This window comes from Paramisgurnus dabryanus, chromosome 20 (assembly GCF_030506205.2).
Source record: "Paramisgurnus dabryanus chromosome 20, PD_genome_1.1, whole genome shotgun sequence".
In the NCBI taxonomy this organism is placed as follows: domain Eukaryota; kingdom Metazoa; phylum Chordata; class Actinopteri; order Cypriniformes; family Cobitidae; genus Paramisgurnus; species Paramisgurnus dabryanus.
In genome coordinates, this window is record NC_133356.1 from 1,686,222 (window position 1) to 1,713,056 (window position 26,835).

Below are 26,835 nucleotides of genomic sequence, written 5' to 3' on the forward strand. Positions count from 1 at the left end.
TGAAAATAATACTGTTGTTGCTTGTTCAGATACATTATTTACAAAGATGATAGCCAAGAGCTATTTAAACAAGTTACTTTTATAATAACCGTGCCAAGTACTAACCATAACCAATATAGACATAAACAATATACAAGGAAGGTGTAAAACTAGAAAGTGGTGTCTTTATTATTCTCAATGCATGCACTTAAACTAATTTATTTCCAAGGAGATGTAGGTTCAGATATTACAAACCAATAATAATACATGAAATAATGTGAAGCATGTTTATTTCATTGTACAATGCAGCACAGAGCATTGTCAACCAACTGTACTGTTGATGTAGTAGAATCAGACCACCTCTATAACACCGGCCCGAAGTCATTGGACTGAAGCATGCACATCTGTTCAGATTTTCATCCTTCTTCAACTCTCCTAATCCTCTGCATGTGCCAGACAGGGACATTAGATTCAGAGAAACCCCAGTGACCAGAGGCGCGGTCCTTAACACGCCGCGCTTTCCTTTCCTCCACATATTCGACTATTGCGCGTAGTATTTCATCTCCTTTGTTTTATACAGCACCTCCAAACATCACTGCTTCATCTAAGACGGCGGCCGTTTGCTCTTAAATCTAAATCTTGTAAATCCACAGATAATGATGAATTCATTCCTTTATTCGTCCACAGTAAATGTCTTGTAAAATGCAAGTGCGCATTTTAGCATCATTCGCGCACACTTAACAAGAGTTGTTAATTAACAATCCTGTATTTGGGATAAACATAGATTGCTTTAAAAGTCCACCAAGGGCCGCTGTGAGTTTATGGATCTCTTGAGCAGTTGACTTACGGAAAGATCGACGCAAATTTAAGTGCCGCGAACATTTCTTTCAGAATCTGCGCATCTGTTATTTTTTTGATCTCGTATAAAAGCCATGAGCCCCAGGGTTTTATCCAGTGTAAACTTAAACCAGCTGTATCCTCTTATTGTAAAAAGTTCCCCAAACAGAAGCAAAGAAGAATATAGCTTGTGCCTCGAATGTACATTCGTTTTTATTTAATAATAATAATATTAGTAGATAAATATCGGGAGTTCAGTTCAAAAAAAGTTCAAACAAATATTACGGATGGTAAAAAGCGGTCAGAGATTGTCCTTGTAAGCGTAAGTTCAAAACAAAGAATAATTCCCAAGACTGTTGAAGCATTATTCCACGAGCCTTTGTTAACAAAATAGTCCACGTGAAATAGAACCGCTGTCGCAGGAAATCCGCCGCGCCGACGCCGTTCGTTCCAGCACGCGGGACATTCCTCTGCCTTGATTTCCCAATAAAAAGAGTTTCTATGTGATCCAGGGGAAGGGGGGCGAGATAGTGAGAGACGCAGCTCGAGACGTCCATACGTGCCTTATCTTAGTGGCAGTGACGTGATATTGCAGCTCCAGTCCTGAGGCTCGGCGCTTTCCATCTCACTCCACAGCGAGTCAGCAGCATCCTCCATCCGTCAAGGATCGCGCGCTACCTGCGACCGGACCCGAGCATTTCTTGAGGGAAGGGCAGACGGCGACTGATGACCAGAGAGATTCACATTTATTTGACAGACAACATTTTTAGCCCTCTTTGTGGCGCGTAATAGCCTCGCCGCTGACTTCTGTTGCGCTCTCATCACTTGGTTGCATTGAGGTGATAAAAAGAAACGAGATGAGGATCCAGCTCGGAGTCTAATGCATTTTTGCTCATTGACCATCTTGTTGCTCCAGACTTCTATCGTCGGCAATGGGAGATATTGATTGGCAAGGGAGCGACGCGTTTTATTTCTAAAGGATGTTTCCAAGTATGTGGGAAAAATAGCCATAGCTGTCAGAGTGCAAGGTAAGTCTATTAAAAAGATGATTATTATTATTATCATTATAGATAAGCAGATGGATAGATGCGTGTTGTACAATAATGAGATGGCCCTCGCCCAAGTTTATTCCTCTTAAACGCATCCGAGTTAAAGATCTGAGTTGCATAGTTCATTATATCGGATTAAAGCAATAGAAACTACGTCAATATTTCAGAGGTTTCGAACCTTACACCAGAGCAGCGCGAACTTAAACGATGGCAATGGAGTTTGCGCGCCGACTGTATATCAGATGCGTTTCTGGTCCTTTATTTGAGCACATTTGCATCCTCCAAAAAGCACCAGCTCGTGACAATGGAGCTATTGCGTTTAGTAAAACGCTGGGAATATAAAATCGGGTCGATACCGTGCGTCTAATCCCTTCATATTCCCAGTGACTCCCAATGACGCGTCAAACTAAATGGTTTCCGTTAAAATCAACGGGTCTACAAGCTCACGACGCGACATAGCGCACGCGGTGTGAAGGAAAGTAGCGCGCAACGCTTTCCAGTGTGCGCCAATATTGTCTGGTGCGACATATTGACGTTTAAACTGTGTATAGCAGCGCGCCTTTCGATGTAGTCTGACTCTTGTCGCATTTATGGCGATTCAGGCATTGAAATACATGTGCGATACAAGCTCGATTTGGGAATGCTGTTACACCGCACACAGCTGCAATGCCTGCAGGATTCATGCATACAGACATGGAATAGCTGGATCTCTCTCTCTCTCTCTCTCTCTCTCTCTCTCTCCCTGTCTTTCTTTTATAGGCTACTTCTAGAATATTTTGGGATTCAACACACTTGATGATAAAACGCATAGCAGATCGTCGCAGAAGCAAACACATTGAAATAGAAATGAAAGTTTTTGCATAATAGAAAGGAGCTATTATAAAATGCTGAAAGTAATGCTGCTTTCATCTTATATAACTCACCACATCACAACCCAATATGATATGATCACAGAGGTGATTGAAAATAGGATATTAAGTGAAATATGAAGAGAATAGAGATCAGGACAGAGTCTGTGGAGACTGAGATATGTAGTGAATATCATGCGCACAGACATGGAGATCACTGCAGAATTGCGACACATTAATCTCGACCGAATAAAACACGGTTTTGGGGGTCTCTGTTTAAATCTCATTTTGTTGATGACATCTAATCTTAGCCTTAAGTAGAGTCTCAACTTAACGTCCATAAAGCCGTTCATTGTTAATGATCAGCGCGTCCGAGACTGTCACAGATTCACACGCAGATCATGATCATTCAATGTGTAATCGTCGTATAAAATTGTCATTTGATCACAAAAGATTATGATGTTGTTTTATCCCGCCAGCGCAGATGCCCAAAGTTATTCCCCCCAATTTATTAAACGCCACAAGGTGGCAATGTTTATCCGAAATGTGTTACATTCCCATGGAAAGAATCGTTTGACCTAAAGATGCAAAAATTGAGATGCATGATGATTTATATGTAAATGCTGATTTAATAGGCATCAGAAGTGAACAGCATAAATGAGTCTCTGTTGTAGGTAGAGCTGAATGTGTTGGTTAGAAGATTGTATAGATTCAAGGTTTGTTGTAAAAGCTTTGAAACACACACCATGTCACTCTTAAAAATAAAGGTGATAAAATGGTTCTTTGCATTTGGTTCCCTAAAGTACCTTTTAGTCAGAACTGTTTCTTTCTTACTTGTATTTGCTACAAAGAGTCTTAGTGCAACAGAAAAGTTCTTTATGGAACCATACAATCTGACAAAGAACCTTTAAGGAACCTGTTTTAAGAGCGTACACTGTCAGAAAATATAGTCCCTAGCTATCACTTGGGCATTACCTTTTACAAAGATCCTAATAGGTAACATTTAGGCACATATATGTATATATCTGATGTCAATATGCAGTACAATGTGGTAGTAAAAGGGGACTGCACCATTTTTTATCATTTTTCTGACCGTTGTGTAGGCTACATGCATATACAGACAATTAAAGTCCATCTACTTTCTCCTGCAGGCCAAATGACATAGGATGAAGGCTGTTCGTAATCTGTTGATTTATATATTTTCCACCTATCTCCTGGTTATGTTTGGATATACTGGTGCCCAAGATTTCTGGTGTTCTACACTGGTGAAAGGAGTTATCTATGGATCTTACTCGATAAACGAAATGTTCCCCAAGAACTTGACAAACTGCACTTGGACGTTGGAGAACCCGGATCCCACCAAATACAGCATCTACCTAAAACTTTACAAACGAGAAATAAGCTGTTCGGAATTCTCTCTGCTGGCCTACCAGTTCGATCACTACTCGCACGAGAAGATCAACGAGCTGCTGAGGATCAACGAGTCTATCGTGCACCTGTGTGACGACGCCAAGAATATTTATGTGTTTTTGCATTACGACAAAAATTTCGTTCAGCTCCGGAGGGCGTTTCCGTACGATTACAACGGATTGGCGACGAAAAAGACGGAGGAAGAGGAAAGGTCGGTGGTGGAGTTTGTGGTTTTGAACAAGGCGAGCCCGAGTCAGTTTGGATGTCAGGTGTTGTGCACGTGGTTGGAAAACTGCTTGAAAGGAGAGAAAGCCGAATCGTGTGGAATAGTCTACGCTAAGTGCACCTGTCCGCAACATTTAGGAGATGGGGAATCTGAAAGCGTGCTGATGCTCAGTAACGTGGTGTTGCCTTTAAATCCCCAAACCGAAGGATGCCTGACTCCTCAGGTGCGCTCGGCGCAGGTGTGCAATCTGAGCGCGGAGGTGCGGCGCCCGTCCAAGGAGGGTGAGTATGAACCGAACAGCTGCGGGTCTTTAAACGCTGGAGGGCATTTCACAGCTTAATTATATCATGTTGTTACGATATCCTCTTGTATTCTTTCACTTTTACGCATTTAATACGCACATATGCAGTTCAGTTCACTCTGATGCTACTGATGTCTGATTTCTTTGTTAGATTTGTGTACTAGATCTCAGTGTACCAAACAGTACCGTTCTCACTCGATGGGTTTTCTTTTTCCGTATGATTTGTTTCAACCTGGGTTTTTCTTGCGAGACAGTGATTTCTTTATTTCTTTATTTATTGGTAGGTTGTTGACAGAGGTACTAAACGTAATGTATTTTTTATCTTTAATATGGTTGTACTTCATTAGCTAAGTATGATTTGACAGCTTTTGATATTTAAAGGGTTCACCACTGAAAACTAAAGAGCACCTTTTTACCCAGAAGGCAATAAAAAAGACCATTTATCATCTGAATTTCCACTTATTGATGATGCTGTACTAAGAGAGACGTAGATAAAGCATATAAAGAGGTTAATTTTAGCCCACCTGGTGGCAACACGTTTCCCCTTTAGGCCTAAATGGAATTACATTTCTGCTGTCAACCTCCATCAATGACAGGTGTCTTGTCACATGCCCGTCAGCTACCCAGCTTTCTCTCAATATGGATACTGGCAGCATCCGTTTGCCTTACAAGGAATTTTAAAGGAACGCAACAAAATAGTAGGCGTGAATCATTCTGGGATGATGCATTATGGACTTGTATTGGGGTCAGAGACATTACAGCTAATTAGCATCTGTAACATTTTACAACTGGCACAAGATAGAGATCAACCGGTGGCAGGGATGACCCAGCATACTGCGAAAGGATAAAAGCACTCGGAGACGGTTGGCTGGGAATGGATGCTGACAGATTCACTTCAATTCCTGCACAGTGATTCAAAAATAATGAATAATGAGGCTGAGAGAGATGCACGGAGTAAACCCTCCAGTGGCATTCAGCTTTTACCGGCTGAAAATAATAACCCCCTTGAGAGAAAGTAGCAGTTTTTCCGATCCAGTGAAACAGTGCTTTGAAATGATCAAGGTTCAGTCGAGTTAAACAGAGCCCTAATTTCGTTTCCCATCCCTCTTGTTTAAATTAGCTTTACATTCTATTCCAAACGGTGTCACATTCAATTTATGACCGTCTATCTGAAACCAGTCTTTTTAATTTCATTGTTGAATCTGTACAACATTTTGAGTCAAGGCTAAAATTAATATTGCCTTATTGATTATTTTCCTCAGTTATTGTGTGACTGCACAGCAGATCCTAAGACTTCTGGAGGCCCTAAGCAACTTTGTAAGGGGGGCCCTGTCAGCACATTTATAAAAACCCATTTAAAGTCTCTATAGCTATAAACAATATGTTAACTAAACACGTTGTATTATCTTATAGCTGTATATTTTTGCAATATGCACATTACTTTGACACTCACCAGAATACTTTTTAATTTAACATTCATTTAAAATTAATTTACATTGACATGTTTTCTGCAAACAAGGTCTATTTGCCAAATATATTCTTACGGAGATGTAGAACATCAAGGAAACAAATTGAAAATTATGAATACAATAAAACCAAAATAGCTGTAAGAAAAACTATAACAAACAACTAAATATTTGCAAAATCCATCTAGTTTACTCCAGTGGTAAACAGACCAATAACCATCAATAATTATCTATATATGCAAAGTTTAGACATAATGTGGATTGTTTTAAATGCCGAGTGCAGTAACACAACATCATGCATGACTGAATGTCTTTATTTCTTAAACACATATGAACGATTTTGATTATTGATGCGTAAGCTACTGGCATTTCTAACAAAACACACTGGACCAATGTTGAATCTGGAGATTTGGACTGATTGCAATAAATCGAAATAACAATTTGAAGCATTAATATGTTCTTAGTTTTTTTTACCTTAATTCTAATCCGGACGGATAGCTTTTTTAGAAAACCATATCCATAAATCAAGATGCATGTCGATAGGCACGTCAACCAAATCCAGTGAAATTTTAAGTAATTTGAGATCAGAGTCTCGCGTCACAGTGATGTCACAGATGATTCGGTCTTTGCAGGTTCGGGGCCCTACGCTGCTTGTGTAACTTGCGTATCAGGAGGATCGGCTCTGCGCGACTAGCTGCGTTTCCATTAACCTTTGAAAGGCACAAATTAACATTGAAAATTGAAAATATGGCTAATGAAAACTTCCATATATCGCAAAAAAGTTTTATGCTTGCATGAGGTGGTTTTTCAGGCAATACAGAAAAGTCCCATAATGGTTATTTGAAGATGACACTGTATGAACTAAAACCTCCCAGAAACACCTCAATACGTGTCTGCTGCCAACTATAAAAGGCTTTCCTTGCCAATAATGTTTGGATAACACTCCCACATCTCTTTTGATTTAAAATAATGTACAATTACCGCAGAGAAACACCTATATTTCCACTCCTAAGTATAAGGGGTTTTCCTTGGCATCAATGTTTGGATAATACACTTAATGTCTCCTTTGGTTAAAAATAATGCCTAGTGTGGTGGAGGTGATATTAGTAAACCTACCAACATCAGTTGACGTGATGTCTAATGACTTGTCGCGAGAGGAAAAAACTATGTTTAGTCTCAAATCAAACTCATTTCACACTAGTCGACATTTAGAAAATAATGCTAAATATTTGCACAAATCTGCAACATCTGTTTTAGTATTTCTCTCTCCCCATGTTTATGAATTGTCAAACACATCTTCCTCTTCAAAGCATTTCTCTATAAAGGTCTTATGAGACATTTGAACTCAAACTTTACTATCAAAGCATTTCACGGTAGTGGTGCAGCAGGCATTGAACTTTCAGACTAGCTGCGTGTTTAGAGAAGCTTATATGCATCAGCTTATTTTTACCCTAAAAGATTACACTGAAAGCTTCTATTTATAGAGCAGGCGGCTTTAGTGGATTGGTATTGCGGGTTTTAAAGAACACACGACCCCACCGTAGCATCACAATGAAGCCTCTGCTCTCCCGGATGAGCCGTTGCAGGTCTTCAAACAACCCCAACAAAAAGATCTGTGAGGAGAGCGGCCAAAATAAATGGTGGTCTTTGATATCCCTCACGCCTGCTTGTGTGCATGGCAACAAAGTGTGGCCTTTGAATAGTGCGGCAAGAAGATGGCAAAAAAAAGTGTCTTCTGGTTCGTTGCGCTCTGTGGGAGGAGGATATGAAGCCAGCCAGCCAGCCAAAACATGAGCTTGATTATACTTTATGATAACATCAATGTTTGAACGCTGCCTCACGGAGGATGAAAGTAAAGTGTTTTGAAATGTAAAAACATATTAGACTTGCATAACGGATAATTATGATGGTGGTGCACATTAAACGCACTTGAGCGGGCATTAGTTGATTGTGGTAATATTGCTGTAACTGTTTGGATTTATGGTTGTGTTGCTGTATTAACACGAGGTGCTTGTTGATTGTGGCCTTCAAGCCGGTTTATGTAGTTCGGTTGAATTAACGCTGTAATTGCAATAAACAGGTCTGAGTTGAAACGGCTACATAGTCATTTGAGTTAAGATACATCTTTCATCATCTACCCGTGTATCCAGGGAGATGCTTTTAAAGAATATTTAAAGTGCCTTAAATACATGCAAGGTGAACTGATTGGGAGAATTTTAAGTAGACATTTAGACTTTCAAGTCAATGTGGCCAAAAGTTGCACATAGAAGTCATGCATAAACATCAGTGATATGAATCTCATCAGCTTTCAACAATCAAGCCATTTCTATAGAAATGTTGAAAGTGCGGCTGGGGAAATGTAATGCCAAAGAGAGTTTTGTGCTTAAAGGTAGCATATAATAGAAGTTTATTATTCACACCTAAGGTTGTTTGATGGTTTAAAATTATTTAAATTGTTATTTTAGAGGATGGGATGCTTTGAGGTCAAGAAAGGATGAATAAAATGTTCCACTAATATAAAAATACTTTTTTTAAATCATATGCTTACAAAGCCAAGATAAGGTTATTAAAATCACCCAAAAATGTACAACATATATAAAATGCATTTATGCATGTAAGATGCATACAGGATACCCAGTCCTTCCAGAAAAACGCTAAAAAAAATTATGTTTGTTGTGGGCAAAAATCCTTGATCTTGCGGCACGTTTTCTTAAAAAATTATATATTTATGCAATTTTATGCGAACTGTTTGCAGCTTTTACATCTTTTCACAGATGTTCATGTCGCGATATAACATCACTTCATAACATTCCCATGACACCAGGGGACATGGCTACGCATGTGTGAAGTAAATGCAAAATTTTTTAACTTTCTGCTAAGATATAAATGACTTTTTGCTACGAAAATGCAGGGATTATGAAATCATGCAAGCCCTGGATATTTTGTGAGCAGAAATCTGCAATTATGCTGCCAAAGTGCGGCGTATTTAAATTAAATCATGCGATCGCATAATCACGTTTTTATGGAGGGACTGTATAACAGCATATATATGTTTGTGTGTGGGTGCGTGCGTACGTGTGTATGGTTTTAGAGTAATATTTTATGTGTAGTATTCGACAGATTTAGACTTTTTAATGGCTGATGCTGATATGAATAAAGCTGTATGGCAGATTTGCCGATATGAGGCTGATATAACACAAATGTAATTACAGTAAATAGAGCTCGAACTGATTTTGCCAAGTGATAGATGTCCTCAGGCCAGCATATTGTGTTGACGCAAGGACAACATTTTTCCTAGATAAAACCTAAACCCTAACCAAACCCTAAAATCAGAGGGACATGATAAGTGAAAAACAATGGCCTAGAAACAGCTAATCCTGGTTGTAAGCTTAAACTTAAAAAAAACCTGTAAACTTATTTCTTAAATCTGATTGGTTAATTGAAATGTTGTCTCAGGGTCAACATAATGTTGCCCTGAGGACATCAACCACTTGGCAAAATCAGGAGAGCCAAATAATAGACAAACAGAAAATTTGTGAAATATACATTTGTTATGCATAACGTTTATAAATATACCTTTTATTTACATAATTAATAATTTATATAATAATATATATTTATTGTGGATCTGATATCTCACAGTACTGTTTGAATAAGGGTGTTTAACTAATGTGTTGATGTTAAAAAGTAAATAATGATTGATCATTTTACTGTCTGTCAGGCTTTGGTTTTACATTGAGTGACACAGAGAAATTTACTGGCCGATTGAAAAGACTGATCGACCGATGCTGATCATAAAAACAAACAAATATCGGCTGATATATCGGCCTCAGCAATATACCGGTCTATCACTACTTATGTGAGTACAATTTCATGCCATTACATGATGGATTTGTACTCCTGTAATGTTGTTAATAGGCCTGTTCGTATACGGTATTGAGTTTGGATTGTTGTGCCACAGAAACATTCTCTCATTATGGATAATCTTTCCAAGATCGATCCTTATAGTTCATCCCATGTTTGTGTGGTAGCCATACACGAGTCATGCCAAGCAATCCCACGTTCCCATTAGGAGCGAGTGCTTTCTCTTCTCTGTATCTCTGTATCATCTCTCCAGGCACAGTGACACTTGATGTGATAGCTCAAAGTCAGATGCTCTGAATTGTGTTTCCTAAATTAGTCACAAATGAAGCCCTGCTGGAGACGATGAGCAACATCCAGGGGCTTTTTCTCATTACTCTCTGTCTCCCATTACACCATCCTCTGCCCTCAGACAGCAGTGTCCGTTTGCTCTTTTCTCTGAACGTTTCTGAAGAAGAATCAGACTGCACTGCATTCAGATCAGTGGATGAACTCATCTGTCACTTTGTTCAAACAAAACCCTGGTCAGATCCTGGGCTCAAGAGCGCTTTGGGAGTCGTGAAGGGGAATTGGGCTGATGCTAATGAATCGGTTTGTGCTGATTCATGTATATGTGATAATATCCACTCGATGGCATTTAAAATGTCAGATTTTGGGAGAAACATGAATGGTTACAAATGAGAAGGATGATGGAGATTGGTATTTTGCATCCTTCGGTCGATTTGTCTTGTTAACAACGAGGATTGATGGGGTCAAGCTCTGTGTTATGCAATTATTCTGATTATCTAAATCATTTATTTACAAAACAACAAGATGAAAGCAAACAAGACTAAATGCCGGTCAAAACAAAGCTTGAATTCAGAAGTAGAACATGAAATGCCTCCAGACATACAGTATAGCTGCAGCTGTTATGTAATTGTGATGCCTATGGTAACAGATCTTTTACCATTCGGATGTGTTCAGTCTTGTTAAAGAGAGAATAACAGTCATCTACCTACAATATATTTATATTCACACAGTTTCTTTAAAGGAAAACACCAGTTTTTCAATATGTTTTTACCTCAGCTTAGACATGATCTCACAAAGTTCCGTGGGATAGTCACAGAATTTTTTGCAAATTTTTCCGTGGCATTCTCACGGATCTCTGCATTTTTCCGTGGCCCTACCACGGACTTTTTTTCCGTGGCATTCTCACGGATTGTTTACTCAACTGCTTTTTCCTATTTTCAAATCATTGTCGCTTTGGTTTAGGGTTAGATTTGGTGATGGCGTTAGTATGTCACTTTAAGTATTGGTTTATACAATTTTTTTCTGATGTTTGATTTTATATTTTCTAAACTTTAAACAATTGTCGCCTGGTGTTGGGGTTAGAGTTGGGTTTGGGTAGGGATGTCAATTTATGTAAATCTAACCCTAAACCGAAGCGACAATGGTAAGAAATTAAGACAAAACAGTTGAGTAACCAATACTTGAGAATGCCATGGAAAAATGAGCAAAAATTCTGTGACTATGCCATGGAAATTCGTGAGATCAGTTTTTTTGAATGCATGCACTTTTAATTTTTGTACAGCGCCTCTTGTATGTGTTAGCATTTAGCCTAGCCCCATTTATTCCCATGTTTAAATAAAACAAAAGTTTTCTTTTGTGCCACCATACTTACTCATGTAAACAGGGAAAACATGGAAGTGTTTGGTGGCTTCTAAATTCATCCCAGTTTGGATCCTAAGGAATGAATGGGGCTAGGCTAAATGCTAACACATTCACGAAGCGCTGTACAAAGATTAAAAGTGCACGCATTGAAAAAAATATAGGTATTTATAAATTTTCTAAGCTGAGTTAAGAACATAGTAAAATAGTGGAAATCTGGTGGTGTTTTCCTTTAAACTCTTTAATATTTGGCATTCATGTCACACATTGTTGGCTAAGCAGTGTTTTGTTTTTCAGAAACTAAATTGCTGCATAGTAACGTTAAGGCCAATTCACAATGATCTAACAAATGGGTTCAGTGGGGCTGGGCGACTACAGATTTGAATTTACGTTTTGACGCCATTTTAAATCAAAGTGAAACAGTGCAGACATCATCTGATTACACAGCAGGGTTTTCCTGCATTGAAAATGAAACGGCAGCAGAACTCCAAAACCAATTAGTCGATATTATTTTATGTGCTTTTGTTCTGTATACGCTTTGGGAGAAGTAATAGAGAGCACCGTTATCCCTCTTTGTTCGCGTTCACTCGCTCGTTCACGCTCTGTCCCTCAGCTCTATTCTTCAAAAGCAACAAATAAAAGTCCAGATGACTGAAACCATGACCTAAACCTCACGTGGCACCTGCTGAATTATAGCTCCATATGAAACATGTCTGCGCAGACTGCATCTATTTCAATGCAGCTGCTGCGCTGTGTCTGCACAGAGAGTGCTCGTCTGAATGAAATGCACTGTAAATACTTTGCTGCCTTAAAAATTTTTGTTGAGTCAACTTGGATTTACAAGTCATTTCAACTTACTATTATTTATCTTGACTAGAGATGAGTTGTTATAACTACAGGTGAGTTGTTATAACTTATAAAATGAAGTTGACTTTTCTCAACTATATTGTATAAGTTGTGACAACTCATCTCTGTTGACATGACTTGTAAATCTGAGTTGATTCAACAAAAAAATTTAAGGCAGCAAAGTATTTTTTACAGTGTAAAGAGTTCATATTAGTACATCGGACGTGCATATTGGTAACAAATCTGCATAAATCTGTACATAAATGGTACATATTTGGACCATTTTAAAGGGTACCGCCTCCATGATAGCTTGGGGACATTTTTTTCTGATAGCATATTACCGCAGTTATCTCTTCAACATTAAAGAGTTATTGTCTGATCATGATAGTTTGCAGTCTATTATTTATTAAATGTATGTGGGGTGTCAGTTTTATAAGGGAGATGTGCAACCATTTAAAAACAAAATAGCCTAATATTGTTGTGCTAAATCAGATAAAAGTTGTGAGATAGATTGTTTACTGGTGGACTTGGTCTTTGTTTTTGCTATCTTTATCGCTCCTCACCATGTTTTTTTTTTCTTGGAAAAGCTTTCTGGTTTTATTGTTGTATTTAAAAGAATGGTCAGGATAACAGTGTTTGTGTATTGGCGGTTTTACGAGAGCAAGGAGCCTTTATTGATGCCAGGGGCCGGCAGAAGCCTCAGCATTTCTACTGCATAGTGCAGCTTTTTGTTCTCTTTGGATCTCAGTTGTGTCAGCTGATCAGTAGTCTCAGAGCGTCGTCTTCATCACCACTCGTTTCTCAATTTAGTGGCCATCTTGTATTCTAGTCACTCTTTTAATCTCTATTTTGTCTTTTTATTTACAATGTCAAATGTTATGGCTGTTCTTCAGCGCTCTTTTGCTTTTATGGATAAAGTTGTTTAAAGTCTTGTGCAATACCATTTGCACCCATTTTTCATTTATTGGGAATTGACTCATTTGACCATTGATATTGACTTTATAGTCATTTTTCCAGAATATTATATCATTCATTTCAGTGGTGGGACTCCCAGAGTTCAGATGCAAAACCCTCTAAGTGTGTCTAAGTGAGTCTTTTTATCAGGCTCTTATGTTTAGGTTCAATAATTTCACTTGAAATGAAAAGGTTATGAGTCAGTGATTGAAATGCTTTATTTTCACAAATGTCACTTTAGTCAAATTGGTATCTTTTGCTGCAAAAGTGCATGCAAGCTTTTTTTCTAAAAAGTCTCAAGTGACTCTTCACTATCCTTTCTGAATAAAAGTAAAAGGCTAAAAAAAGATCAATATCCTAATATATTTGGTAAACCTCGTTTACAACACTCTTGCAGCTTGACAAATAATATCTAAACTCACCTTTATTCATCCTATTATTTTTCTGTGCACTTTGAGGACTTTGCTGAAAAATCATTGTGGTGTTTACTGGATTCTGCTAACAAACCTCAATAGCTGTGATTAAACGGATTTGAAGCATGCCAAGGATTTTGAATACACGCCAAGAGCATTCGGTCAAAATCATTATCTCATTTTAGATGGAGGTGACATTTAGTAACTTTTGCATCTGAGCTCTTCAGATTTTGCTGAAGCATAAAAAAATAACCTACTGCCAGCAACACAATGTCACAAGCGCTCTTGGCAAACAGAGGAATAGTTGGAATGAATTTTTCTTCAGATTTTGCTGAAGCATTTTGAAATAAATTATGCAAAATAGTACCAAATAGGTTCAGGAAAGAGCACCAATGGTCTGATTGTTTAGCATTCATTCATGACAACTGCATTTACCAATGGAAAGCAGAGGCATGAATTAAAAGCATGTAAATAAGAGCATTTCTAAGCCTCTTTTACCAATGCCTTTATAAGTTGTAGCAAAAACAGCAAAATAAAGTGCTGGTAGATATTCAATGCATTCACCCTTAAAATTGATGAATGTACTTGCACAGAAATCCCGATCATGCGAAGTCCTGTGGCCCTATGGGACAGCCCATAAAAGCCATAAGTGGATCATTTTGGCCATTCAGCCAAAAATAGTTCTTCTATGGCATCGTGACTGCACATCTTATTCAGACATACTGCTGTTGCTGTTGTATTTGGAAACAGGGTAAGATTTTGTGGGAATGGCAAACTCTGGGTCAACAATACTGTTCTGTTATTGCCCAAAGAATGGGCAGCGTAAATGTCTGGAAGTCTTTTGAGACGTACAAATGAGACGGGGTGGAGGAGGTTAGATGTTTGTGCTTTTATCTGATTGTTATCTTTGACACATAACAGTGCTGTGTACATAATACATACATGCAGTATAGAGAATCTGTTTTCCATGGATTCTTCTCGTCTCTCATAAAGAAGTTCAACAGCTTTCCATAATTTGTAAATGTCTATTTGGTGTTGGATGGCAGAAGACAAAGTATGAAGCAATATCACAGGTGTTACACTGCACGATGACAAATAGTATTTCTTTTACTAGCTCTTAAGTCCTTGTAAAATGAAAACACTGGAGGTATTCTTAATGTGGAAATCTAGTTTATTTCCTGCCCATCTGACTTACAGATTAATGACCTTACAGGTTATTTGACTATATAGTTTTTATTTCAATATACTGTAACTATGATCAATAAAATTAAAGCTTGAATTGAGGTCCAATATATCATTTTGGATTGTAGTTTACATTTGATAACATAAATCCCGACCTAAGACAATCCAAAGAAAATTAGACCAGAGTCCGACTCGAACCAGTGGCGATTTTTTTTTAACCCGACTGAACCCGAATGTATACGGTAGGGCTGGGTATCAATTCAGATTTTCCAGATGGATTCGATTTCGATTCACAAGGTACCAAATCGATTCGATTCTCGATTCAATTTTCAACTCCGGTTCTCTGGGCGTTTTTTATACTCGATTCTCGATTCAACTCCGCTAAAATGTGCATTTAAAATTGATTGACAGGTCTGTCTCAATGAAAATTAACCTACTCCCAGCAACACAACGTCACAAGCGCTCTTGGCAAACAAAGAAGGGGTTGGAAAAGGACTTGATGCACACACTTGAGATAGTTCGGGTCGTCTCGGGTCCAATCGGTAAAACCCATTCATTTTTAATGACCTCAGACCGATGCCACTATTATTATACCCAACCTGTGTCAGAGGCACATCGAGTCAGACCTCATGTTTTTGGATCCAAGTGGACCTGTAAAGACCTCTAGTCTACATGGGAATTATAGCCAAACTATTCTGTAGTTTTCACAAAGTCCAATCAGGTGCATGGCTGTAAATAGTGACAACCTCAAGGCTCCTCTTCTAAAATATTTTGCAGGTATAAATAAGTGAACAAGAGATTTTACATCTACATATTTAAAATGCAGAGACACCAATCATTTGTAAGAGGATGTGACTTGAGAATATTGAGTGTTTTCTGAATTGTCTATTAAATTGTCACCGCATGTTTGTAAAATTGCTAATAAACAGAAAACCATCACCTTATTTGATAAACATTGAAAGGCAAGTAATATTTATGCAAATGATTTGATTTGCATATCCAGAATAATCTCTTTCCCATTGATTCAATCTTCAGTGCAGTCCTCGCTCTGTCAGTCAGTTAATGTTGGCAAGTACATAGATGCTTAGATTTCCTGTGAGGTCCTTGACTGCCGAATCACCATATGGTCCTGTTACTAACATCATCATCAAAGTTATGCACTCATACAGCATAGGAAAACTGATGGCTTCTGATTGGAGGATTAAGCTTTAAAATGTTCATCCGGTCAGCTTTCAAGCAGATCCATCGGCTCATTAATGTACAGAAGTGCTGAGTGCTGTTTGTTTCAGGCTGTTGCTCTTTTTATGCATTTGCATTTACGGTGTTGATATAGTGCATTGTTTAGCCATCGATTTGATGGACCTTTCTGAAAGCTTTTGCATTTGTCATAAATATTTGAGCTTCCTGGTTATGTAAAAGTATTTCTTTTAAAAGTGATATAAGATTTACTACAGTAGTAAACATTACATTATGATGATGTCATACATGATCCCTGTACAGTATATGGCTATATAATGTAGGAAACTACACAGTAAATGTCTATTTTATTTGTATTCTTATATATTGTCAGCATGGCAAGTGAAACGTCAAAGTGAAAAATGTATATCACACAGTAAAGTTGTGAAATCCATGCTAAGATGATCAAGTCAACTTTTACTAGTAGTCTCTGACCTTTGGGCCCTATGCGTTAACTATAGTCAAATGTATTAGCATTAGGTGTTAATTGTCACATCAATAGTCAGAATGGCTCTCCGTGGAGTCTTTGTGTGAGGTTCTCCTGTGACACATTAAGCTGAAGTGTTTTAAAACATTCATTGATTCATTATGCTTTGCTCTGACCCCGTTCAAGGGTTATTTTGACCTTACCTTTATCATTGTCTTATTAGGAGGCAATGCAGATAACGACAGACACTGAACCTGCAGAAATAAACATCATATGAATGTGCTTCATTACAGAATTCCCTCTTTGGATGCTGTGAGGTCATATTCTTTGTATCCTTGTAACTACCTTCATTATAGCACAATGCTAACCCTCTTTTATATAGTTGTTATGAAAAATTGAGAGCAAATGCTAAGCAAAACATTCTTTCTTATAACATTAAGATTTTTAGATTTAGTTTAAATGTTTCTTTACCATTTGTAAAGCAGAGCGCATCGAGTCAGCATTAACAAACAAGATAAAAACAAAACAAGATGCAAAACATATTAGGAATATTAAGCAGAAAACATGAATATTTGATGAAGGACAGACCGGTAGATTATTATGGCTGTAGTCCAGTGTATAATGCATTTCTTATGACATTCTTGAGATTTATTATAATGCACTCAGGTTCAAAGTGAAGGTTTTGTGTAGACTGTTGTATGCTTGTTAATTCGGATGTCATGCACCGCTTCCGGGCCCAAATGATCTCAAATGCCATAGTGAAATAACTAAAAATCACACTTATATACACTCATATCATAATGCAAAACTCCCTAAAACACCTGTTGACGCTTTCCATTTACTTTAATTGGTGACGTCATGCATTGCCGAACTGAATTGTGGATCCGTCGGCGCCGCGTCAGTGCCGTTGCTCGCGGCAGAAGTTGAACATTTTTCAACTTTTCAAGCGGCAATGCGTGTGTCAGCCAATCATATCGCCTTATGGAAATAACCTAGTGCAAAGCCAGCCAATTACGTTTATGGAAGACCGGAGCTTGTGTTGCGGCCACTGTGATTGGCCGTTGGCCACGCTTCAGACAAGCCTTCCGTCAAGCGTTAATGCTTACGCCCCGTGTGAATGTCTGTAAAACTAAGGGTTGAATTTTATAACATCACCCTACACTTCAGCCAATCAAATGCTCTGTAGATGCTGAGATGTCCTGCCCTCTATGTTTTGTTATGCTACGTCTTCGCTGGACTGTGCCATAAATGAAAAGTTTTTGGCTATTTTAATAAAGAGTTTTTTTATCGGTAGCTGCATACTCCAAAACACTTCAGTGGGCCTTTAACCTCCTAAGACCTGGATGTCCACATGTAAACAAAATCCTCTACTGAAATGAGTAGATGCTTGGACATGGATACAGTATTCCTTATGTCATGATTTGGTGGATTGGTGTAGATGAGGTTGGATTAAAAACTATTGTATACTGTCAGAAAAAAACACTGGGAAAGTATCCTTTAAAAGGTCCTAATGTGTACCATGTAGGTGTAGATATGTATACATTTAGTACCAATATTAGTGCCAAGATAAAATAATTTTCAAGTTTATTGAATCGCACATCACATGTATCATATTATTTAGCAAGTTATAGAAATATAAGAAAGACTTTTCGTCATAAGCATTTTGATGAATCCGCTGAGCTTTAGAAACACACCATGTATCTAGTAATATTGCTTTTTTCTCTGTGCTAGAAATATGCCTTAAAATTGTTGTTTGTGTATGAAGAATTTGCTCATGCTTTTGGTTTATTGACATTTCAGCTTAAGCTGGTAAGTGGGTGGAGCAAAAGTGGAGATGATAATTATAATTGTCTATTACGCTATTTTAATTACATTTTTGAGGCACTGGATTAAAGACAAATTCTCCATTAATATTCATTTACCTCTATTTACTGTATATAAAATGGAAATAATAATAATAATGAGCACATACTCCATTACGAGGGAGTTTAGTTCTGGTTTCTCATGGGAGAATGGTTCAGCGTCTGTTTGGCGCGGTTATACTGTATAGCACATAATGCTTGTGAAATAGCTCAGATTTGTCTCTGTGGCTTAGGGCATCCATTCTGGACTTTAAAAGTGTGGTACAACGTGATATTATTTAGCTGATCAAAAACATATTTGATGTCTGGAGTCAGTCGAACATGCATTTGATTCAGATTTTATGTGAGTAGCTCACAATAAGTCGTTCCAAGTGTGAAATGAGCTGAACTGATTTGTACGGACGGTGGATGAGTTTGAGCCTTTCGCTGGATAATTCATGGCTGCCTCAGACACTTTGTAATGATAATAGTGACATCCGCCGGGTGCCGATATATCCTGCTGAATGAAAGTTTTTGTCACGCACCCCGGCAAATAGAGAATTTATGGAAAGCAGATGAACTTCCTGCTTAAAGTTTGACACTTTTCCTTGCTGAAATATGACTGCTAGACTATTGCATTGTTTTTCTCACTATAAAGCAGAAAAAAATTCATCTCTGTCACATTTTTGCATGAGTTTACAGTGAAGAAACGAATATGAACGTTATGACAGGAATTGTCTTGAAAGCTTAATGTAGCAAGAAAAACAATGAAACGAAAGTTTAATTAAATTTTCTGGGTGTCTTTTTATTAAAATTTAGATGGTTATGCCATTGAGTTAAGTGTCTTTTTTAATTTGGTAAGACAATATCACTTATAGGGTTGCAAAGGGGTGGAAAGATTACGGGAAATAGTTTTTTAATATTTTTTTATTGAAAACTTAACGGGAGTTTATGGGAAATATTTGAAAATGTAGGGAAATTCATATGAACTATATCATATACAAACATAAATAAACATTTTGCTTGCTCATAAGCAGGAATGCAGGCAGTTAATGATTTTTTTTTAATTATGTCTTGACTGATTTTATTGCAAGTAGAGCTTACAATGAAATCAAGTAACACAAAAGCATAATAAACATTATTATAGTTATTATAATAGTGCTGGGGGTGGGCGATAAATGCCCTGTGATTCTCATGTGTATCTCATCAATAAAGCCGGTTTTGTGATTACAGGACTCTCAAGTGTCACACATTGAGCGTGACGTCACTCATTTTGGCTTTTGTCAGGCACTCCCACCACACATTGTATTTCTCAGGCAGAAAAACTATTTATCATATTTTAATATGCCACAGCGCCCAAAATCTATCTGGCCGCGCTGCTTTCTCTATGGAACCGGGCAGGAATCAATCTGAATTAGCTTGCGCTACTTAATGTGCACTTCCGGTGTACGATACCTCCGAGTTGTCCTAGACACAACGCGATGTGGCACGACGTGTCGCTGCGCTTCTCGTCCAGTGTGTGACCCCTTCACTTCACGTTCACTTTTAAAATCATGTCATATTTAACATCCTGGTCATGGAAGCATTAATCATTGCACCTGTCTTTTAAAGATGTCGGGTAAAAGGCAGCTAAGCATCTTCTCATTCGCCCTGAGAGGAAAGCACCCTAAGACAACAACCCCATTGTTGTGTTTGGGTGGGAATTGGAGATGTCACACTTGCCTGTCTTCAAAACTTGAGAGCCCTGTGATTAGTAGTGCATCGCCATCACCTGCTTTCAAATGGAGCAGCATTTACTACACAGAGCCGTATTTCACTGAAAAGCTCAGCAAAATCCCATTTATAATCGTGGACAAATCACCTCCGATAATCTATGCGTTTTGCCGAGCTTTTCTGTGAAATACGGCTCTGTGTAATAAACGCCGCTCCATCTCAAAGCAGGTGATGGCGATTTACTACTAATCACAAAACCGGCTTTACTGATAAGATGCGCACACATGAGAATCACAGGTGATTTATCGTCCATCCCTAATGCTAACTTACATATAGATGTCTGATTTACTGGCTAGCTAGCTAGCTACTGTATAAACACATTTTGTTGTGCTAGTTAACCTATATAATAACAAAGATTAAATCTATTTATACAAGTTTTATGATAAAGTCCTTGGGCTTAAATGCACTTAAGTGACTTCTGTGGTAGTCAAGGCCTGGAAAATGGAGGGGAAATTAAGGTACTCCCCATAAAGGGCACATTTCACAAGACTTTTTATCCCTGGAGAATCTTCATGGGCTCTCCAGATAATTTATTACAGCATGTTAAAATTAACACTTTGTAGGTGTGAGCAAAAATATGTCGTTTTTGGTTGTGTCATTTCAAATGCAAATGAGCTGATCTTTGCACTAAATGGCAGTGCTGTGGTTGGATAATGCAGATTAAGGGGCGGTATTATTATAATAAGATCCCCTTCTGACATCACAAGGGGAGATACATTTCAATGATCTATTTTTTCACAATGCTTGCAGAGAATGGTTTACTAAAACTAAGTTACTGGGTTGATATTTTTCACATTTTCTAGTTTGGTAGAAGCCCTGAGGACCCAATTACAGCATGTGCTATCGCAGCTTGTTATTGTTTTTTTGTGTTATTTTATGTTTTTATTCTAATATCTTAGTGTACGTGAGAAGAAATGCCTTTGTCAAAACATATGAGGTTAAAAAAGTTAGCACATTTTCTTTTACTTAGATTTTAGATGTTAATGAGCATATCCACTGGACATTGGTTAGTCTTGTCTTTGGTAGCTCCTGAAGGCTTCATTTATTGATTTTGGATAAAAGCATCTGCCAAATGTGTAAAATATATATATATATATATATATATATATATATATATATATATATATAATTCTTCCTGTTTTTTTTTTAATAATTTCGAAGTATGTTGTAGAATCTGCAAAGTGTAGAGTATCTACTTCTAAGTTATAACCACAACTTTATATAATGTACCATATAACACAAACCTTTGTACTGTTGTACATTGTGCTGTTAATAAACAGGGTTATTGAATATAGATCAATATTTTCAATATTGTTTATTTAATGTTTTTAAAAGAGTATCTTTTTTCATCAATAGGTGACAATTCTGGCCACTACATCAAAGCAACAATGTGCTTGTGTTTATTTTGTCCTTCATACATCAAACACAGTGTTGTATGAATATTGCTGCCAATAATGTGTCTTTACAGATAAAGGCTTCAGATTTAAATGATTGCTTGTGTTTAATATGCACGGTTACGTTGTCATTTTACTGCCTATGTAATTCGTATAAAATATAAATTGCTTATGTTTTTATTTTCGAACCATATTATACATTTGTTATGTAGCATCTCCCGTAAGCTGCCATGTACGGCATCCTTGCATGTTCATAACTATCTTAAGTAATAATCTCTTTCAGATCTTAGTGTTAGTCTTTTATATCGTGATGAGTTGCAGTATCATACTGTAGGATGGCAATTACAGGGAGCAGAAACAGACTTTCCAACCTGTATTCAAATGAATGAGATGACAGGGAAGACAATTGGAGGAGGAAAATGGTTGAAAACAAAGATAGTGTTACGCAGTTAGTTTCTGTTTGGTAATTTTATTGGCCAAACAGTTTCATTTAAGATATGATCATTATTATAATTTATTTAGCAGCACTAAGGTGTTTCACTGTTTGTATGACTCTGCTTTTCTGTTTGTTTCTTCACGATTCCACCCCAGATTATTTGTTAGCAGAGCAGGGATTGGAGTTGATTTGTTTTTCCCCTTGAATGAGGATCAGGCTTTTGAAAGTCAAGTAAAAGTTAACCTGAAGTGATTTGGAGTTTGGGAACTGCAGTCACTTCAATTCACTCTCTTCCAGTTTGTGTTGCGTGATGTTTTGGCATCTTTTGGAACTAATTTCCTTTGGTGGATTTATTTAACTATAAAACTAGCTTGTCAAAAGTGTATCAAATGTAAGTTCATTGATGTTGGCATTGTTTGTAATGCTGCTTTACAAGTTGCGATTAGGCCTGGGTATAAAATATCAATTCACAGATTTTAATATTCATGTTCATAGTATTACTTTTTATTTTTACAACAAACATTTCTCAAAATATCATCCTTCATGTTAATCAGAAAAAATAAATTAATACAGGTTTGTAACAACTATGAGAAGATTCTCAGATTCACTCGTTGCATTGGCATATAGGGCCCTATTTTAACGATCTGAAACGCAAGTGCGAAGCGCAACGCGCAAGTGAGTTTGTGGGCGGATCTTGGGCGCTGTTGCTATTTTCCCGGCGGGAGAAATAACTCTTGCGCCGGGCGCAAATCAATAAGGGGTTGGTCTGAAGTAGGTTCATTATTCATAGGTGTGGTTTGGGCGTAACGTCAAATAAACCAATCAGAACGCTATCCAACATTCCCTTTAAACGCAAGGGCGCAAGTTCCATGGCGGGTTGCTATTATTATGACGGATTTACCAGGCGTACGCCAGGAGCGGTTCACAGCCGAGGAGACCGACGTTCTTGTAAGAGCAGTCAAAGACAGAGAAGTTGTTTTGTATGGGGATAGGAGAAATCCGCCCAAATCAGCGTAGGTTAAACAGGCGTGAGAGGAAATAGCCACAACTGTCTCATCAGCTGGCATATCGTTGCGCCAAGCGCTACAATGATGTCAGGAGACGAGGGAATCCCAAGCTTGCCAGCATAAATCGGGCACGCCGTGTAACGGGAGGTGGATCTGCTTCTACACAGACGCCAGCAGAGGACATCGCTGCGTCCACCCCCACCGCTGAAAGGGTTTGGGGGCTTTGAAATCGGACCCAAGAAACGCAAGCAAGGTCCAACCCCAAAGTACTCTTACAAATCAAGTTTACATACATTAAGGTTTCTTGTGAAAACATTTTAATTATTATTTACATAAAATAAACGTAATACAGCCACACAACAAACTTATTATTATTAACTTATGAAAATATTTTAATCGTTATTTGCATGAGAATTTTTTAACGCAGCCACACAATAAATAAAAACTATCACCACAATGCTCATCACTATGATTCCCCTTATCTCGTGTATTAATATTTTTTAGTGTAACAATTTATGATTTGCAAAAATAACTGTTGCATCTGTGTAGATTAGATGCAAAGTGTGTGCGCGTTGTGCACGCTATACATTATGGTCAAGCATGCGCCCTTAAAATAGCATATTGAACCACGCGCAACGCGCCACTGACTTTAAACTTTTTTTTTCTGGTCAGTGGCGCAATTGTTTTTTGAAACTGCAAAATAGCATCAGGGATGGTTTGCGCCGGAACACACCTCTTTTTTTGCGCTGGACCGCCCAGGGAGCGCAAGTTCATTCCCTAGTTTGCCGACGTGCATTTGTGGAGGGAAAAACCTGCTGTGCGCCGGTGCAAAATACGAATGATACATGCGTCACTGACAAAGTCAATTGCGCTGGGTGCAAGATAGGGCCCATAAAGTTAATGATGCAATGCAATGGTTTAAAAACTGTGCATTGGACACAAATAAGCATTTGCATGGCGATGCATCGTTTCTAACAGATTTTGCATTGCTAAAAAACAGATTTATTTCTGATCAATGGTAGCTGCTTCATATGTATGTTTAATATTGTATTGTAGGCTACTCATCAAGATTATGTCCTCAGTTATGGAGATGCTCATCCCTAGTAACAACATGGGAGTAAGCGATGAGAGAATTTTCTTTTTTGGGTAACTTATCCCTTTAAATGATCTTGAATTTAGTGAAACAACATAGATTCATGAAATCCCTGAGTCAGTTCTTATTGTGTGTGCTTTACTTCAGAAGATGTATATTATCTATACTTTGCTGCACGTCCTAAAGTTGACTTTTTTGTATACGCAATGTCCTGGCAAAGGCTTTATTAGCCTGTTTTGAACATTTCATGAATTTTTAACATTTTGTTTTTGTTACATGCTGAAAGTTGTGATTTTGATGAATTTCAATTTTACAATGATTTACTTTTTTACAGTATTATGCACATTGTGTGTATTGTATGCGTATATTTATGAATTTGTGTTACAATGTTTGCTACTAGAAAAAAATGTAATAAATAAACAATTGTGTGCTGGCCTAATGTTAAAGTAAATGTGTATTTTAGTGATACAGGGTGGGTTTTAATTACCACAATTTATATTTAAATACAGTACAGATGTCTGCCATGTCTGCAAAACAATTTTTTTTTTGAAAGATTGATAACTAAACAATATTAAATTTAATTGAAATAATATAAATGCCTACAACTAGACCTCAGTTGTGCTGTTTCACTACAGCATCAAGTAACTTTTAAAACTTGTGCTGAAGTTCAGTATTTTAGATATAACAGGAACATAAATAATTCACAGTATGCAAGCGCACACTGTTATGAAAGACTGAAAGTAAACAAATTAAAAAGATTTCATTAGTCTAATAAAGCATTAGAATGGAAAAGAGAGATATTTTCCTTCTCATTATAATGTCAGAAACAAGCACAGGCTCACAAATAAATAAATGCATTGCATTCCCAGCGAGGGAGACAGAGAGAGAGAGAACTATTTTAAGAATGGGCAATGAGATTAACTGGCCTATTATTAATGTTTCAGCCATAAAACTGTGATGGGATAGGACAAACAGCAAGGATGAGAGTGCTTCTCAAGGACGATATGAAGAGTTGAGCGTCCAGGGAGAGCTGATGAACACAGCCTGACATAACCTTAGCTGAGCAACACTGCACTTTAGAGTCACCGGGGGACGCGTCGTGGAAAGCTCAGGATTGTTGGCGGGGGTCAAGAAGCATGTTTCAAAAGTCATTATTTTCCCCTCCACTGGGTTTTTTGGGAGGCAGCTTTCGTCTTTCTCCTCCAAAATGTGAGCGGAGATAGTTTGCGATTTCTTGTCGTGCATAATGTGTTGCACCCGTTTTGAAAGTGAAAAGGCAATTGTGTTTCACTGGAAAATTGAAACTGTTGCTGCGTCTGTCACATGCTGATAGTGAAATTGAAAAGGCAATTATATGTTAGCTGAAAATGTTGTTCAACTCGCTATAAGAGAAATAGGCAATTAAAATGCCACTCCTGAATGTGTGTATCAAATATGTTATAATCAAACCATATATGTGACCCTGTCTGTGAAAGTCATTATTTGTGATTTAATAATTTCTACATAAAATCATCCTACATAATGTAAAGAACATTCAGTGATAATATAACCTTGATAAACTGTAGTGTATTGATTGAATAAGGTCAAAATTAAAATCTAATTTTGATGCTCCTACTCTCTTACCTCTGCGTTTCTCCTGGCGTCTTACGTTTGGAGTGTCCGCTAGAGGCAGGTGCTTGTTTTTTCTCTGTTTTGATGTGAGTTCATTCAAGGTTACAAAGCAGACGATACTGAACATTATTGGTGTATATTCTTCAGTTCAGGCTTGTGTAACTGTGACTGATAAATGTTTGATGTCTTTACTTTCAAGATTGAGTGTTTCAAGTGTTTACAGGAAGCATAGGGACAGTAATGAAATATCAAAATACATCTGCATGTTTTGGTCAACTGTGTTTTATTAAAATTTAACTGCAAGGTTAGTGTAGGCCACTTACAAATGCCTTGTGTTTGCATGAATATGACTATACTGTAAATAAGTACCAAATACCACAAATCTGCTCAACTTAAAGGTGCCAAAGAATGCATTGTAATAATCTGTTATATTGCTTTATTAAGAGCAAAAATGATCCAGAGTCAGCTTTACATGTCCATTTACAACCCTAGGATTTGCCTTTAGAATTAAATGGTCTATTATTACCTTATTTGAAAGGGTCATGAATAATAATGTTGAGCTCTGCTCTGATTGGCTGTTTCTCCTTCAGTAGCTCTGTGTGTGTGTAAACAGATCTTATGTTTGAGTCTGGATCAGATTTTGAGGAATAATCAATTGTTTGTAGATTGTTAATGGACGTATCTGAGTGATAAGTTTGTGTTTTTTTCAGTATGGACCTGCAAAACGTAACTGTAACGTCAATAGTAGAACTTCAGCCTAAATGCTAGCATATAGCATTAACTAGCATATAGCATTAACTAGCATATAGCGCTAACTCAGCAGTTACAACGTTTTTTTTAGCATTGTAACAACATTGTACTTAATTTAATGTGTGTCTTTATGTTGGGGCGTACATCTGGACTGTAACGTCACAGTCAGTGTTTTGTTGAGATTGGTCTGTTTTCCAGTGGTCTTTTGCATGCATGAGGTTTACATAAGAAGGAGGAAACAATCGTGT

At 37.6% G+C, this 26,835-nt stretch overlaps 1 protein-coding gene across 4 annotated transcripts in view; it reads left to right on the forward strand.

Annotated features, from left to right (window-relative positions):
• Positions 1-144: 144 nt before the first annotated feature.
• adgrb3 (adhesion G protein-coupled receptor B3) overlaps positions 145-26,835 on the forward strand; it is a 208,129-nt gene continuing 181,438 nt past the window's right edge. For 2 of the 4 annotated variants that reach the window (XM_065296012.1, XM_065296014.1), the window contains exons 1-2: positions 147-1,844; positions 3,865-4,630. In XM_065296012.1, coding sequence (XP_065152084.1) covers positions 3,880-4,630 — 751 coding nt within the window. In that variant the 5' untranslated portion in view covers positions 147-1,844; positions 3,865-3,879. Of the gene's footprint in view, positions 1,845-3,864; positions 4,631-26,835 lie in introns of all 4 variants that reach the window. The other 2 variants (XM_065296013.2, XM_065296015.1) reach the window with 2 other exon arrangements.